The 16,069-nt window shown below is 40.0% G+C and overlaps 1 protein-coding gene across 1 annotated transcript in view; it reads left to right on the top strand.

The window, feature by feature from the left end:
- The window catches only part of AKAP6 (A-kinase anchoring protein 6), a 234,126-nt gene that overhangs the window by 67,212 nt on the left and 150,845 nt on the right, over positions 1 to 16,069 (top strand). Inside the window, 1 exon segment of the mRNA XM_040558408.1 lies at positions 10,751 to 10,873. Coding sequence (XP_040414342.1) covers positions 10,751 to 10,873 — 123 coding nt within the window.

Consider the following 16,069-nt stretch of genomic DNA (forward strand, 5'->3'; position numbering starts at 1 on the left):
AAAAATGTTCACTTCTCTTGGATGATCTCTAGATATGGCAAGTCTTTGACTTAGGGTCACATAAGGGTATAATCTAAAAATGCCTTAGTTTAAGATATTTGATGCTGTGACATGTAAGAGAAACTTAAACTTACCCTGTACTGGAACATGTTTGGGGCACCTATCTTTATTCCCTAGCTGGCCTCTTGGAATTTATGTAAAGAAGAAATGACTCAGAAAAAGTTATTTTAAGAGTAGTGAGAGCTACTGGGAGATGTGACCAATATCAGGCATTGCTATTTGTGAATGAACGTATTTTCAGAAGCAATGTTCTATGCTGCTAGCACTGACCAGACCATTTGGATGGTCATTCAGAAGTTTGTATGTTGCTCAGGGCTCACTCACAGTATCACATTTGCTGACTGTTCTGCCTTTAAGAGCTTTTGCGTGCCAGTTTTATTCCCAATAGTCCCCAAAAAATCACTTTTTTTTTTTTTTTTAATGGTAATGAAATTAAAGGAACTACTTTGCCCTTTGCCTGTATTTCTTATTCCTTTATTTTTTTCTCTGTTCATGCCCCATTTCCTTATTGCCTGGTCCTGTCTCATTCTCAGGGTATCCTGGTATCCTTTTATCCTGGTATCCTCTAACTTTCATATCAGGGTATCAGGTATCCTTTAACTCTGCTGCTTATATTGTTCACTCCATTGTTTCAGATTGTTTCCTTGGGAACCTTTTCCCACTCTGCCTCAGAATTTCAGCGGAGCACAGACCAGGGATGCTGAATGAGATGAGTGGTAGAAACTTGCAGGTACAGATTTACACTGAGGAGGTTTTCTGACAGGGCAGTACTGATTGGAACAGTGGAGGAGTATTTACCTCTTTAACTACTATATCTGTGTCTGCGAAATCCAGAAGTGCTAAAACTTATGTGAATAAAAGTGTTTTTTTATTATTTTTATTATTATTTTTATTTATATTTTTTCCCATATTATTTTCATCATTTTGAGATGGTGATTTAGGTAGCTGGCAAAATGAAGTTCTTCAGGCGTTCCACGCTGCCTCCAGCAGGGGGCTGGCTCAGGCTGCCTTCCAGCAGAGCTGCCTTGCAGCTGTGCTCCGGCCTGGGCCTCCCATGGAGCTCGAAAGGTTTGCGGTATTGCCCTGCAAAGAACCCGGTTCTGAGTTGTTCTGCATGATAACTTAGGAGGCAGATAAGCAAAAGAATTTTTCTGTCATCTAAAATGTGTAGACATATGTAAAAATTTTCTACACAAAGAAAGATATGCTAATGTACTTATTTGCTTGATTCCCAGGATTGCTTTGAGTCTCATACCACTTTGGAGATGTAGCACTGGCCTCCCCTATTTTTGCAGCATGAACTCTCTCCTCACCTGAATGAATGCACGAAGCCTAAAACCTTATCTGGCTTTGTGGCTGTTAACATGATGTCTCGGTTACAAAGCACGGTCACATGAGTGTGAGAAAGGATCAGCAGCCATTTTGTATGCCTGGCGTTATTGCTTTCAGAGCAGATGGCATCTCTGGAGGTTTACAACCAATCCATATTGCTGTTAAGTTCATACCAGATGATTCTTTAAATGATGGATGAATCGGAGAGTTTTCCCATTCCCCTCCCTTCCCTTCACTACTCCTCTCTACTCTCAAGCACTTGCAAAGTCACGAGGATGTTGGCCTTTTCTATGCTGCGACGTGGCATTTGTCTGTATAGTTGACTTGGCCTCAAGGCTGCATGGAGCTCTGCTGCCCAGCAGTGTCCTTCCAGCCCCCAGATTTTGCTTCTATGGTTGTAGGTGTTCACTGATCCTTCAAAAGGCTGGGGGAAGTGTTATCAGTGGTGCTGGAAGCTTGTCTGCTGTCTAAGAATATACCTCTCAGGAACAGGGCTTGGGAAGAGTTTGGCTTGCTCTTCCTGTGTCTATCTTTAGCTCTGCCCCAGAGTCGATCTGTCGATAGTCTAAATGTCCATTTTTAGACCTTATTTCAAAAGTTTGAAATAGCATTGGAGACCTTGTGGTGGTTCTTTTAAAATTAAAGTAGATCTTCACCTTGAGCAAAGGTAAGACAAGGCATAGGGTGAGGAAAGAAAAACATTTTGTGGTACTATGGAAAGGTTTAAGTAATCTACAGAGATATGTTTAGGAACAGTTCTTAATATTCAGATTAGCATAACCTGCTCTTCGACTTCATTTCTGCTACCACACAACAATCCCGTGGGGGCAGTGACATTTTTAGTGCAGAATCAGGTTCCCTGTCTTCAAATGCAGTTATTTTAAATGGACTGAAAAGTAACATTTTGCATGTCCGTCTGTATCCTGCTTTTTAAACCCTTTTTGGTTGTGACTCTCTCACCTTAGAAAGTTTTAGGGAACTGAGAACTTCTTAAAAATCTTTTCTGCCATTCCTGCTCTAGTCAGACTGCAGTATGGAAAAATAACTCAGGATTGCTAGTAAAATCTGCAGATTTAGTAGTAGACCGTAAGGTCTGCAAAAATTAGGGTCAAGAGTATTCTACCAGTGACTTTTAGGGACCAAGCTAGAACTGAGTTAATTTCCAGTGTTTTCCTAGGCTTGTAAGAACTGTGCTTTTTCACTCTTACTCAAGTCTAGAAGGACTCTCAACTCTCTGGTGACATCTCCCTGAAAAGTTGAGCTATGTCTGACTGGCCGTGCTTGATATAACTCCTGTATTTTTACATATTAATCCTTATTGTTTTCCAGCATCAGGATGCATAATGGAAACTCTAAAATGAGGAAAAGTCATGAGGCAGTGAACATCCTGTGTGACAGTTTTTCATTCTGTAACTGCATAAATCATAGCCAATAAGACAGTTGTCCATTAGAGAAAATACATTCAATACTCATTTCTAATTCTGTATGTGGTAGTTGGGCACAAAACCTAAAGGTGGCACTTTTGAAAGATTTTTATAGTGTAATAGTTGGTCTTTAAAAATTCTTAACTAAACAGTATCTAGTAGAAGACTATGATATGTCTTTACATGAATATCTGCTCTGAAAAGTCTTTAATATTTATCTTTTCCTGTTTAGAGTGACATATTCTCATAGTCTGGGGTTATTGAGTAAGTGTGGAACTTCTAAGTCAAAAGCTGCTAAGTTCTATTTCTAAGCTGTTTGTGAATGAATGTATCCTGAAATGCATATTAAGTATTACCATCCTCCTGATGAATTTGGTCAGTTCTATATTTTGCAAGGTCTTTGCCACAGAATCTTGACAATATCACACAATATTTTCCACTGTGGCATCTTAGTTCCTTGGGGATCCCTAACATCTGTACTGCTAATGGTTTTATTGTTGCCTCTGGGTCTAACTCCAATTAAATTGGCCGTAGCAGTTTGTTGCAGCCTCATCCTCTTGAGTACCTGGATTTCTTTGACTTACCTTTGCCTATGAAGAAAGTGCACTTTTATCCTTTTGAAAATAAAGTCCATGGGCAGGAATGAGTTCCTCCTGAGACTAATATGCAAGTCCTTTTGTGGTCAGACAAAGGGTTTTCTTAATGCATTCTGTGATAGAAGAACCCTTAAAGCCAGCCCATCCTTGTACACAGACCCCTCCGTGAGCTCAGTCTTTTTGTAAATTGGGAACAAACTTTACAACACTGTCTGCTTGCAACAAAATTGGACATTCATTTTTAAGCGCACAGCCTCATAACCAATTCTTTTAAGAAGAGAACTCCCTTTGTGTAATAAAAGGGAAGGTGGAGAGAAAAAAAGATCTGGGGTAGTGATTTAACAAGCACTGTTGCCTGGCGCTTCCGTACTGAGGTTTGTGGAACACAGTAGACATTCCACAGTCACTCTTAACTACCATAACAGATGAGTTTAGTATGTTTGTGTTTAATGGTTTGACGCTTGTATTTTATTCCATTTTTAATCTTAGTTCAACTCATTAGAAGGGTTTTCTACTTTCAAAAATGCAATGACCAAAAGTGCCTTAAGTATGCCTTAGTACAATAAGCCAGCATGAGTGTTAAATAAAAATGCTAGCCTAATAAACTGAACACTGTTAGCACTCCACAGCTTAAAATTACAAGCCAAAAAGTGTTGAATTAATGTTCCTACCTGTGCCACACAGAGGCACTATACATCTGGGGAATTTTATCTATAAAAAGCAAAAGCAAAATTTGGCATAGGAAGAGGGTATACATACAGCTTTTCATAATGGTGTTAAGAGTTGCATTCTCCAAATTTTATATCATAATTTAGACAGTGTTAATGCTAGCTTCCTTTAGTGCATATACCCATGCATATTACATGCATGTAAAGAAATCTTGTATCAAAATGTACAGAAAGCATCTAAGATACTGCTGGTTTTAGTGAAAAAAAAAAAAAGGTTGCATTTCTCAGTAGTGTAAAAATTCCATGTTTTCACATTCTCTCTTTTTTTTTTGTAATCATAAATGTATTGTCTCTTAGACTAGAGCTCAAAATTACAGAACTGGGCATTAGTTTGTTTCCATTCTAAATGCGGTCTAATAAAAAGCTGGATTTGTAAAGTGATAGCTGCAGCTAAGATGGAAACTTCCTCCTTTCCCATTCCATTCAATTAATGAAAGCTGAACTTCAAAGTCTAAATGAGATCATTTGAAGTGCTAAAATTATTGAACACCAGAACTGTTTACTTTCCTATCTGACAAAAAAAAAAAAAAGAGAGATTGTAATGTAAAAGTAAAATTTGACCACTGAAATGAAGCTAGGAAACTTTAAAGTTCTAGTGCAAGAAGCAATGTTCTCTGAGGCATTTTGTGCATAATTTTAAGTGACTCACTTGATAGTCATGCCTTTTTTTTTTTTTTTTCCATGACTGTGACAGTAAAAGCTTTCCTGGGAGGTCTTAGTTGTGTTCTGGTCAGAAAAATGCAATCCAAGGAGAATATGTCTGAGTAACACCCCTGACAAGCTAAGAAAATAAGCAGGGATGTCATCAGGGACTGGAGACTTTCTACAGTTTCATAAGCACTCATGTTAGCACTAGTTTTACAGTTGTTCTCGAAAGTTTTGAAGTTGATCAACTACTTGTTATTTTGCTGACAGCCGGTAACATTTCTCCTGGGCTTTATTTAGTCTTTTTTCCGATACGGGCATCAGCTGTGCCAACAACTCCAGGGAAACTGTGGCTAGGCCTGGTGGTACCAACACTCCTTTGACTCATGCGATGGTGATGAGCCTCAGCCTCAGCTCTGCTTCCACAAGCTACGAAGAGGAAAGTCTGTTGCCAGTTTGTTTCTGGTCTTTGGCCAGAGGTGGGGTGAGCATCTGAAGCTCAGTGGGAAAGTGGAGCAGGGGACTGTGGAAGCTGGAGACGCAGGCGCGAGGAACTCCTGGGCTGTGCCCAGAGAGTCAGCAGCAGGGTGCGGGTAGTGAGCAGGGAGGTGTGCTGAACAGTTGTGAGCAAGGAGGAATGTGCAGACAGGGTCTGGGAAAACAAGCAAATGAAATGGAGTCAGGCACAAACACTTACAATGCCAAAGATGACCAATTTCTGTGATCATTTGAAGTATTTAATTTTTCTGACACACATTTGGGATAGATAGACTGCACAGTCCTCGTAAGTGTAATGAGTTGCCTGTGAGACTTGTTCATCTGATCACCTCTGGAGGCCTCGCTGCCCTGCTCCAGGGTTTCTTGTGCTGGCAGCAGACCACCACAGCTGCTCTCCCACATGCCCAACACAACCACTCAGCCTAACCCAAGATCCTCTGACCAACTATACAGGCTGTAGGGAGCCCTGTGTAGCACCTGGGGGATGTCTGTCTTTGGTAGGCCCTTACATCTAACAGAACCAGGGTGGAAGGCACCATTCCAGGTGCCCCCCTCCTTGGCCTGACATACATGCATGCCTTTGGCCTCTGTCCTGATCCATCCCTACCATTTTGTGTGACTCAACAAGCAAATTCTCATGTCTTACAGCTCAAAAAATGTGAGAGTTTTGGTCATTAATGAGGAAGTCTCAGGATCTCTAGTTAAATCCCACCATTAAAAAAAATAAAAATCTTTGGTTAATTAATCCTTTAATTTTATAGAACAAATGAATTAAGTATATTTTCATTTTATAAGACTGCCAGCACCAAAGCAGAGACACTGAGTTATAGCTGTTTTTCTCTCAGTTCTTACAATTGTCTTTCTTTTTCATTCTTATCCATCCAGAGCAAATAGAATTAGACCACAAAAAATAACTTCGTACATGCCAAATTTCAAATTAAGCCATTTTTGCTCTAGCTTTGTTCAGGGATGTGTGATTAGAACTTTTTCCTCTCCCTAGGAAAATCTGTAAAATTGTCATAAAACAAAATGAAAAGCTGAATGATTTAATGGTGGATGTTTTAAAATTTTCTGCATGGGGAATAGGAAAAGCTTTATCGTTATTTGCAAACTTTACTACAGAAGTTGCTACAAATCATCCAGTGCGCAACATTTTTTTTTCTGTACTAAACAGCACAGAATAAGAATAGCATTATGCTGTGTCATGTAGGGGCTTGAGTTTTTTTAATAACATCTAGCTTGCTAGCACAGTACAAAACTATTACTTTTGCAAAACTGAACCAGCTGGTCAAGAGGCAAAGACTGGATTATACTGGTGCTCCGTTTTTCTGTTCTGTTCCCCTTTTTTCTCCCTGAGGAATTCTTGTACACTAATTTCTAGCTTCAGTGTGGATGACTATGGGTTTTTGACTTCCAAGAAGTTGTGATGGAAAATACAAGTTTAATTTTCATTTACCAAGGCATCAGTTGGGTAGATTTTACAGTATTTTCATTATAAGCATGACAGTGTCTAGATCAGACACTTAATTTGTATAAACCAGCAAAACTATACTGAAGTTTATACTGATTGAAACTCTTCCACACCTAAAGACTGTTGAAGGAAAATATGTATATATAAGCTCAAACAGAAAAATCAGGAAGGTAAGAAGCGTCTAGGAAGGGATGTGAAGTGGTTTCTTGTGCATCTGTATAAAATGAAGGAAACTGAAAAATATTCTGTATTTGTTATAATTTGTCATCCTATAAGTTTCTTTCACTGAGTACTCGATTTGGATTCAGGATTAGCATATTAGGTCTTATCCTTTGTTTTGATAAAAGTAATGCTGTAGCCTATTTTTAAAGCGTAGTTTTATGCTCTGTCAGAGTCTCACAGTAGATTCTCTCTATTGCAAGACTGTTTTCTCCCTATTACTTTTTAAGACTCATTTGATCTATATCTTTTGTTGAAAACATGTATATTCCAGGAAGTGTCCTAAATGATGAGAAAAGCAACTATGTCATGTAATTTGAGTCACTGTGTACGTGGGCATTGTTGATTATTCTCCATTCCAACTAACCAGGCCATAAAGGACACCAGTTGTTCGATCTGTGGAGGGGCAGTGGCCCTTCTGTAGGGGTTAAGTTATGTTTTGGCCTCCCCTTTCTGTTCATGAGACTTGAGGAGAGCAGAGACATGGCTTTGTATATCTGACAGGGCTACTTGGCCCATCGGTACGGCAGGTGCTCCTTCTCTGGGTGCCAGGCAGCGCGTGGCCTCCTGCCTTTGGCTGGCTGAACTGACAGCTGAGTCGGGGGAGGCAGAATCGTTTGTGTCAGATACAGGCTGATGGTGAGGGCTGGGCTGGATCTCAGAGCCTGCAGATAGCCATCCCTGGACGACAGAAGTCAAAGGGGAGAAGGGAGAGTTCAGCAGAACGAGCAAACTGTAGGGTCGCGCATCTCTCCAAAGCTGCTGCAGTTGATTATATTTGCCCAGGTTTTAATTTGTAGTCCTGAGCTGCCTTCCAGGCAGGGATGAGTCATGAGGCTGGTGGTCGGATGATAGAGGTGGCATCGGGCTATAAAAATAACCTGGAATCATAGGCACTGCTATGAAAAGAAAACCACCACCACCAAAAAGCAAGCAAACGAAAATAACCAAAACTAATCGGAGCATGGTTTGATCTGTCGGAATCCACTGGGCTTAAAGCACGCCGCCCGCGGTTCTGCCGCAAAGGGCTGCTCGGTCTCCCGGGAGGGCACTGCGGGGGCCGGGGCCACCCGCAGCCGGGCCGAGGCCGGGGCCGGGACGCCCCTCAGGGGCAGCAGCCGGTCCGTGCCGGCCCGTGCCGGCAGGTGGCGCTGCGGGGCCAGGCACGGCGGGCGGGCGGCGCTCCGTCAGCCGGCGGCCCTGCGCGGCCCGGCCTTCTCCTCCTTCCCCTCCAATATTTTCAGTCTCTGCAGATGTGTTCTTCCGAACGTTTTCAATAAAATGTTATATCCGTGATAAAGAAAATACTATAAAAATAGCAGGAGTGTTGCGAGCGGCGCTGCCGGGCAGGAGAAAATTCCCCGCGACAGAGGGGGAGCAGGGCTGCCCTCCTGTCTCCCCGGCCGGCGGGAGGCTTGTGCCCGGCCGCCATGGCGGACCGGAGGGCTCCCTTCACCGTGGTTCCCTGTGAGGCCGTGCCTGCATTTCTTACAGTGCCCTGTGTGCCTTCCCTGCACGGCACCGCGGCCTGCTGGGGGCCCTGGCCTGTCCCGGGCCCTGTGGCTCGGTTGCGGCCAGAGGCCTGCCCAGCGCGGGCAAAAGGGCCCAGGTTGCTGATGCTCGAGTGTTTCCAAACATGGGTGTAAAATATGCTCTGAAACACGACTGGTTTTGTGAGAAGGCAGAAGTAACCCCGTTGCCGATAGCTGCATTTAGTACTTGTGCAAGCCTGCAATGTTTCTGAGCCCCCTTTTGAAGGCATACAGACATCATGTACTGCGGGCAGATGTTATACGTGTCTGTCTTTGTAAAATACAAGATGCGTGTACAAGAGAGCCTTTCTTCATTTTTTTTCATGTGCTTACCATATCACCTTGTCTCTCAAGGACAGCACATTGCTAAAATGCAGGCAGAGATTTATTGGAGGGACTAGAAGGACTTTACTCCTCCTGCTCCTCTCCCTGTCAGCTCACTTCTCCCACTCCTCTGCCAGTTTGGCATCTCTTAACGCTCTGCTACAAGCTAGAAAAAAGCAAGCAATGCTGTGTAAGGAGTCAATGGAACATGTCCCTTACCCATTCCCCACTCTGTCACACAGCCTGACATGGGGAATGTGGTTCTTGTGCCATGACCTGTAGTGGGAGAGGAGATGCAGCCACCTTCATTGCTTGCCCCAGAGTAGACACCCATGATCTCAGTCACCATGTCTGCAGGGTTGTGTCCCCTGTCTTCCTTCCCCCATTGTAGAACATCCTGATAAACAGCCTACAGTGAAAACTGTTGAACAAGTTGTTTTCCTTATAGTGCTTTGGGATATGGTGGGTTCCATGGACAGAAGTGGCAATAGACTCATTCTCATTCTGGCTGCTCACAGTGACTATCAAAGATATAATAATAATAATTAAAACAAGGCCTTCAGAGTGCCCGGTGAGTGCTGACATGTCTACAGTATGCACTGGAGCATCCTGCCAGAGGACTGCCACTTGATCCTTAAGACAGGAGTTGACTAGCAGACACTGCTTCTTGGCACAGTGTTGGGCCAATATGACTACACTACTGTGAGTTTTAAAGGATGTTGGCTCTGTTTGACCTGTTTTATAACCAGTGCACTTCTTTATGTAGCACAGCTGCGCCCCCAAAGCCCAAACTCCTGTTTCTATCTCAGTTTGAATTCCAATTTCATGTGCCACTTTGGAGAAGGGGATTTGGGGTCCGGAGTGACTCAGGATCTTTTAAAGTTTTATTCTTAGCTTCATTTTAGCTATCTGAATGGACTAATAATTACCAGAAATCATTCCATAAATAAAGTGATAACAGTGAGATACTGTGTATACTGAGTTGTTGACCAACTGGAAATTAAAATTCACACCAGACTCTAGAACTCAGTCAATAGCCAATAATATAACCAGCATTACACCTAACTTAATCCAGTCTTAGGGTGCTTGTAATAGATGGACATTCCTCTTCAGAGTTAATTTTTAGGCTGCCTATAAACATCACGGTCAGTTTATTCCATTTACTGTCTTGCTTTGCAGTGAATAAGACTTCAGTAAAATTATCTCTACTCAGTATGTGCCTATAGTATCATCCAATCATGTAAATTCAGGGGCACTATTTTTAATCAGACAATATAATTGGTACTAATCTTGCAATAAATGGTGCTCCTGAGAAGCAGGAGCTCCTGTCTTCTCAGGAGCACCATCTGTGTGGCTCATATGCAATCAGTGATATTTATATTAAATGCTATATATTCTGCCTCACCTACTGTTTGATTTCATCTCTCAGAGTCTCAAAACAGGAATCACAAGACCCAAGTTCTGCCAAGTAGTTTCTTCCCTCAGTCTAACAATGTATATCTTCTTAATGCAGCTCTGTTTGGTGCTTTTTTCAAAGAAAAGTGCTCATGCTACACCCAGTCTCCCCAGTGCAAGGTCTTCAGCTCAATGGTCATTGTAATCTATATGCAGCTTTACATATACCCCCCTCATATCTTCTAAAACCTTGCTGTTTTTTCCATTTCATCGCAGTCGTATGGATTTTACATTGTCCTGTCCCAAAATGTCACCTTAGATTATCCCCCCAAAACACTGTTCTGCTCCTCATTTATTAGAAGGCTACTTGCTAATTGTTTTTTTTTCCTTGTATGCTTGCAAAAGGCAAATGTTTACTGTACAATACTCTCTCAGCATAAAAAAGAAAATAGAGCATACATTTTCAGATTGCCATTTTACTAACGAATATGCTTCTCTTGTTCTTTCTTTTTTCTTATCTGGTAAGGGGTTTGTAAGCAAGCTGGATGAATTCATTCACTGGTTAAATGAAGCCATGGAAACAACAGAGAATTGGACTCCTCCTAAAGCAGAGACAGACAGCCTTAAACTGTACCTGGAGACACACTTGGTAGGACAAGATTATACTATGATTGCTATCAGTAATTGAAGTGTTCTGCTGTGCTTTTTATTTGATTATTATTTTTTAATTACTAGTGTGCATCTATATTTTAATGTAAGATTTGCAGCATTGCAGTTTATTTTAATGAAAACACCAACAAATTATTCCTTTATTTGAAATATGTACTGATTGCTTTTTAACAACTAAATTAAAAGCCAAATTTAAATTGCAATTCAGAAATTATCTCTAAAATTGAAAGAAAATTTTGATAGCAAAAGGAGAAAGATTTTTTTTTTTTTTCTGAGTATAATTCTAGGTTTTTACAATGTTATAACATTAAGAAAGCTTCCATACTAGAAAGGAACTCTTATTCTCTCCCCCATAGTTTTAATATAGCACAGAGTCATGTAAAAAAAATATTTGAAATAATTATTTCAATCATTTTACTTGATATGCTTTTCTGTCATGTAACTAATACAACTGTCGCTAACCTTGTTCTTGTGCAAAAAGCTAAAACATTGGGTGGAAGTAGAAAACACTTGGATGAATAATCTTCAGAATATATTACAGGCTAGAGTTATAGATTGAGAAATATTTGATAAACATCATGAAGCTTACACTGAGTTCTTCCAAGAATTGCTTCTGGTTATGAGGAGGTAAAACAAAGACCTGAATTAAACCAAATATTAAGTCCTCAAAACCAACATTTTATGTTGTAGGTAGAGAACAGAGATCAATGTATGCTGTTCAATGGATAGGTAATCTCAATAAGTAAATGAGTGTATCTGGCAAAAAGGGAAAAAGAAAAAAAAGAATGGAAAATTAAGAATTTCCCTCTCCCTCTGCCCAAATCTTAGGCTCTTGCCAAAGTTGGAAGAAGTGATGAGTACTATTTGTAGCCAATGAGCTAGAAACTGTAGCTGGATAAAACAGTGCATTAGGTGAACCTACATCAGAGAACCAAACATCCCAAGCTTGTTTTCATTGCCATTGTGCGATAATCTGATGGTGAGAAATTGCTTGACAGTCCCAGGAAGTCACATGATGCATTACAGGAAAAAATGTCATCCTACTCCCTACTGTAATACTGGAGTGACCATTATTAAATTAATCATTTAAACATAAGCTAACCACATATAACATTAGAACCTAACGGAAACCTGTTTTCAGAATTTCAGCTATATGGCAAACTCTTTTGTGTCTTTTGTTCTTAAACATTTCTATCGTAGTAGTGCCTATGGGCAGCAACTAGATTAAATTCACATTGTGGTAGGCTGTAAAAATACAATATGAGGACTGTGCAGTCTTGCCTTACATTGCAGATTTTAGAATGTTTGGCAGAGAGTTTGGATTTTTGTCTTGTACTGCATGTATTTACTCACATGTGCTAATGTGGATTCCCATTATGTTTGCAGGTGCTCTGAAAATACAGAGTACATAGAGAGATCAGACCTCCGAAAAGGCAGTGGTGATTTCAATTTGTTTTCCCCTTACAACATGAAACTTTTGGAAACATGAATTCTTATGAGTAGAATAGTAATTTTCAGTTCTGACTGGATAAAAAGAAACATATACCTGTGCTGTCCCAGGAACCTGACAAATCACTGGCACCAGTAATGCTCAGGTTCTTTTCCCCCTTCTTCCATGTGGAGGAGAGCAGTAGCTCTTTTGCTGCAAATTGCTTCCAACTTTGCCTTGCGGTTCTTTGGGAGGTGAGGCCAAAACCATCTAATGTGTTGACTGGAATGTGGACTGGTGGCCGTCAGCCTGGCTCTGGTTCATTGCTAAGGGTAGTCAGAATAAATGAGTATGTGGATACTTGCACAACTCCAATTTCCCCTGTAGGTACTTAGTTTCCCAGCTGTACTCTGTATTGTATCTGCTGATAATTATTTTAATTTGGCATAAGAAGATCTTTTTTTTCTAATTGCGGGAGTGTACCTGAGATGTGTGTTTTGGGGTGACCATTTTATGAAACAAGGTGGATATTTGGGGTGTTGTTTTTTTTCTTTATTTCTGTGAAGAACTAAAATGTCTTAAGAACAGCCAATTTCAATTTGATGATATAATTATTTTTATGGCATATACAGTCAGTGAAAAATCATTGCAGAGCCTGAAAAACAGTAACTGACTTTTCCTTTTGGATTTCAGGAAACACATGCTACCATTCGTTTCTACACAGCAGAATTATTAAAATAGAGCATTTTTATAGTGGGAAGATAGAGTTATTTGTATTAATTAGATTGTCAGCTTTTCAGTGGCATTTGTCTGACAGAAATCCTAATCTGTGTTTAAACAGAAGTATGTGAACTTCAATTCACATTAAGCTCAATGTTAAAATTTCCCTAGATGGAGCATTGAAAGACAATGCTGATCAAGGTCTTTGGGAGGATACTTACACTAATTTTCTTCTTTTGCCAGTTATACAGGTAGTCACCTTAAACTGAGATTTGGTGAACTTAAAAGGAGCTTAATATTAAATTAATAAATAAATAAATTTAGGTTTCAGACTCATGAGTTCATAGTACAGACACCTGAAGCAAACTAACCTGAAAAAGAAAGGAAGTATGTTGGTTCTTTTCTACAAATTGCATCTGCAGTAGTGAATCTCATAACTATTATTCGTCACTGGTGCAGATTTTCTGGTCGTAGAAAGAGTGAAAACTCAGTGTAGTTTAGTATTTTTATTTTTATTAGTAGAGACAAGGCCTTAGCCCTTGGCAAAAATTATCAATTTCACCACCTGTGATATTGTTTTGTTGGAAGTATGTTTGTTACAATAACAATATTAGTGCCATAAAGAGAGAATATTTTGCATTCATGAATAAAATCTCTGCTGTCAAAATCTAAGAAAAGGAAATATGGGAACAAGAAAACAGAAAAATGTACTTGTTCCTTTTCTTATTATTGGCTGGGCAAAGTTTGGCAGAGGAGACAAGGACAAAGCTGTGAATGTTCTACAGAATTTCTGGTGTGTAAAATTCTTGATTGTCATTTTAGAGTCCCAATGTAAATGATTGGTAAAAGATTAAATCTAAAATTTTCTCCTCTCTCAGCCTTGCTTTTCTATATCTTTGCCACTTTGAGAAATGGTGTGGTGTAGACACTTCAAGATAGCATGTTTGTTGAAAACAAAAAAAAACACACACCCCTACAACACTAATTTACTGGAATCTTTGCATAAGGTGATGCTCACATGAGGAGCCAAATCTCTTGAACAGGATGGCAATGCAAGTTTCTGTTACAAGTGTCCTTGTAATGACATCTTCAGCTTAAATTGCTAGGCCTCCCCAGACTCATGTTCTAGTTAATTCTTGTATATGGCCTGGCAAGATTGTCCATCCCGGATGTTAATCAGTGCTCCGAAGCATACAGGTAGTGATTATCTATTGGCCATGGCCCAGCAAGAGCTGCCTGCAGGATTCCTTGGGACTGTGTGAAGGTCCCACCCGGAGAGCTCCTGAAACAATTAGCGAAGCATTTTGTTGTGAAGGTGGCGAGGCACTCAGGCAGTTGCCGCTTCTCAAGGTGGGCAGTTGTCCCCAATCTGCCCATTATCTCATCTGTGCAGACACAAGTTGGGGAGTTCCTGGGCCACCCAGGGAATTAACAGCTAAGCGCACTGCGTGTGCACACAGGCACAGCCCTGATACCCAGATAAACCACAGTTTTAATTATTAACCATAGGACAAACTGGAATTTCATTCTTATTGCAGTTACAACTTAAAACTCCACAGGATTTCCCACGATGAGTAACCATAAAGTTTGATGAGCGTGAATTTTTCTACAAAATGAAGGGTAGGCTACATCTAGGATGAGATGTGCCAGAACAGATGATCTTCAACTTGGAGCATAGTTTTCATTTCAAAAGTTTAGATGGCATTGCCATTCTTTAAAAAAAAAAAAAAAATTCTTCCTAAGATATGGGAGTTTTGAGAGTTGTATTATCTAAAGGAAAATGGAATAAAAATTTTCCTGTGTCCAATAGAAATGTTTCTGGCCACATCATGGCTCAGCACTTTCTTAGCTGTAAACAGCAAACATGTTCATACAGAAAATAGGTTGTATTTTCACCCTTAAGAAATTGTGTTGGTAATGTAATGATGCTTCTGTGATTCCTTATGATAACTGATCATCTGTTTGTAACAAGTCTGCTATGTCTGAAAAAAAATCATTGTTATCTCCCTGGAAAATAACATTTTCTGAAAAATGTCAGTTTATAGAAGTATTAAATACCTTTTCTCATTGAAAGTAAGGTTAAATACACATGCCTTGGGATAATCTGCTGGCTGTCCTTGTGGTAGCGTGGTAACAGTGATTTTATTGAAGGCATTAAAGATTCTGAAATGACTACGTTATGTACTATGCTTTTGCTGGATGGGCATTTCCAATGTCCATTGCAGCCAGTTTAGATTTTTTCCTCAAAATATACAATGATATCTGCAGGATGGTCATGATAAAGACTCTGAGCACCATGACTGGACTAATCTCTTGCTTCCCTAAGGATTTTGCTTTAAATCAGTTTAGCCTATCGTTAGTTTCAGTTTCTGAATTTTATACTGTTGTAATGAAAGGTATTTTGCATGTGCATCAGTTCCTGAATGTTTGTCATTTTATATAGGAAGTAGTCTGCAGAATGTACTATTCAGAGGTGTAAACTAAAACCAGCAGTTTTCAAATAACACAACAATTAATAGGAAGTCAGAAATCAACCTTAAACAAAGGGAATACGTGTATATTTTCAGTTGTAGTATTCAGCTTACAAAATCTGGAAACCAAATAACATCTGTGTAAGTCTTTCTGGTTTTTGAGTTAAAGTGCCTGAGAACTTCAGAACAAAATGTTACTGTCATTTAATGCGCTCCATTGTACCTGTGGTACAGTCTGGAGCCAGAGTGCATACAATTGCTGACAGTGGGAAAAATACAGGTTTCTAAAAACAATTTGGACTGTTCTTTTGAACTACAGTTTCCCATGACTTTTTTGGTGACTTACTAAGAGAGAAAAAATACACTAAGAAAATCCAGGTATATGTTCTGCTACTCACGGTGCTGTTGTGCTGACCAATACAGAAATACTGCACTTGATCTAAAACTATTTCCTGTAAGGTAATGCAATGAAGAACTGACACATATCTTTTCTTTGTAGTGAGAAGTGGGTGTTGTTTATCCTCCCAGCACCACAGAAATAGGAGGTCTAGTATGA

This window comes from Cygnus olor, chromosome 5 (assembly GCF_009769625.2).
Source record: "Cygnus olor isolate bCygOlo1 chromosome 5, bCygOlo1.pri.v2, whole genome shotgun sequence".
Taxonomy (NCBI): domain Eukaryota; kingdom Metazoa; phylum Chordata; class Aves; order Anseriformes; family Anatidae; genus Cygnus; species Cygnus olor.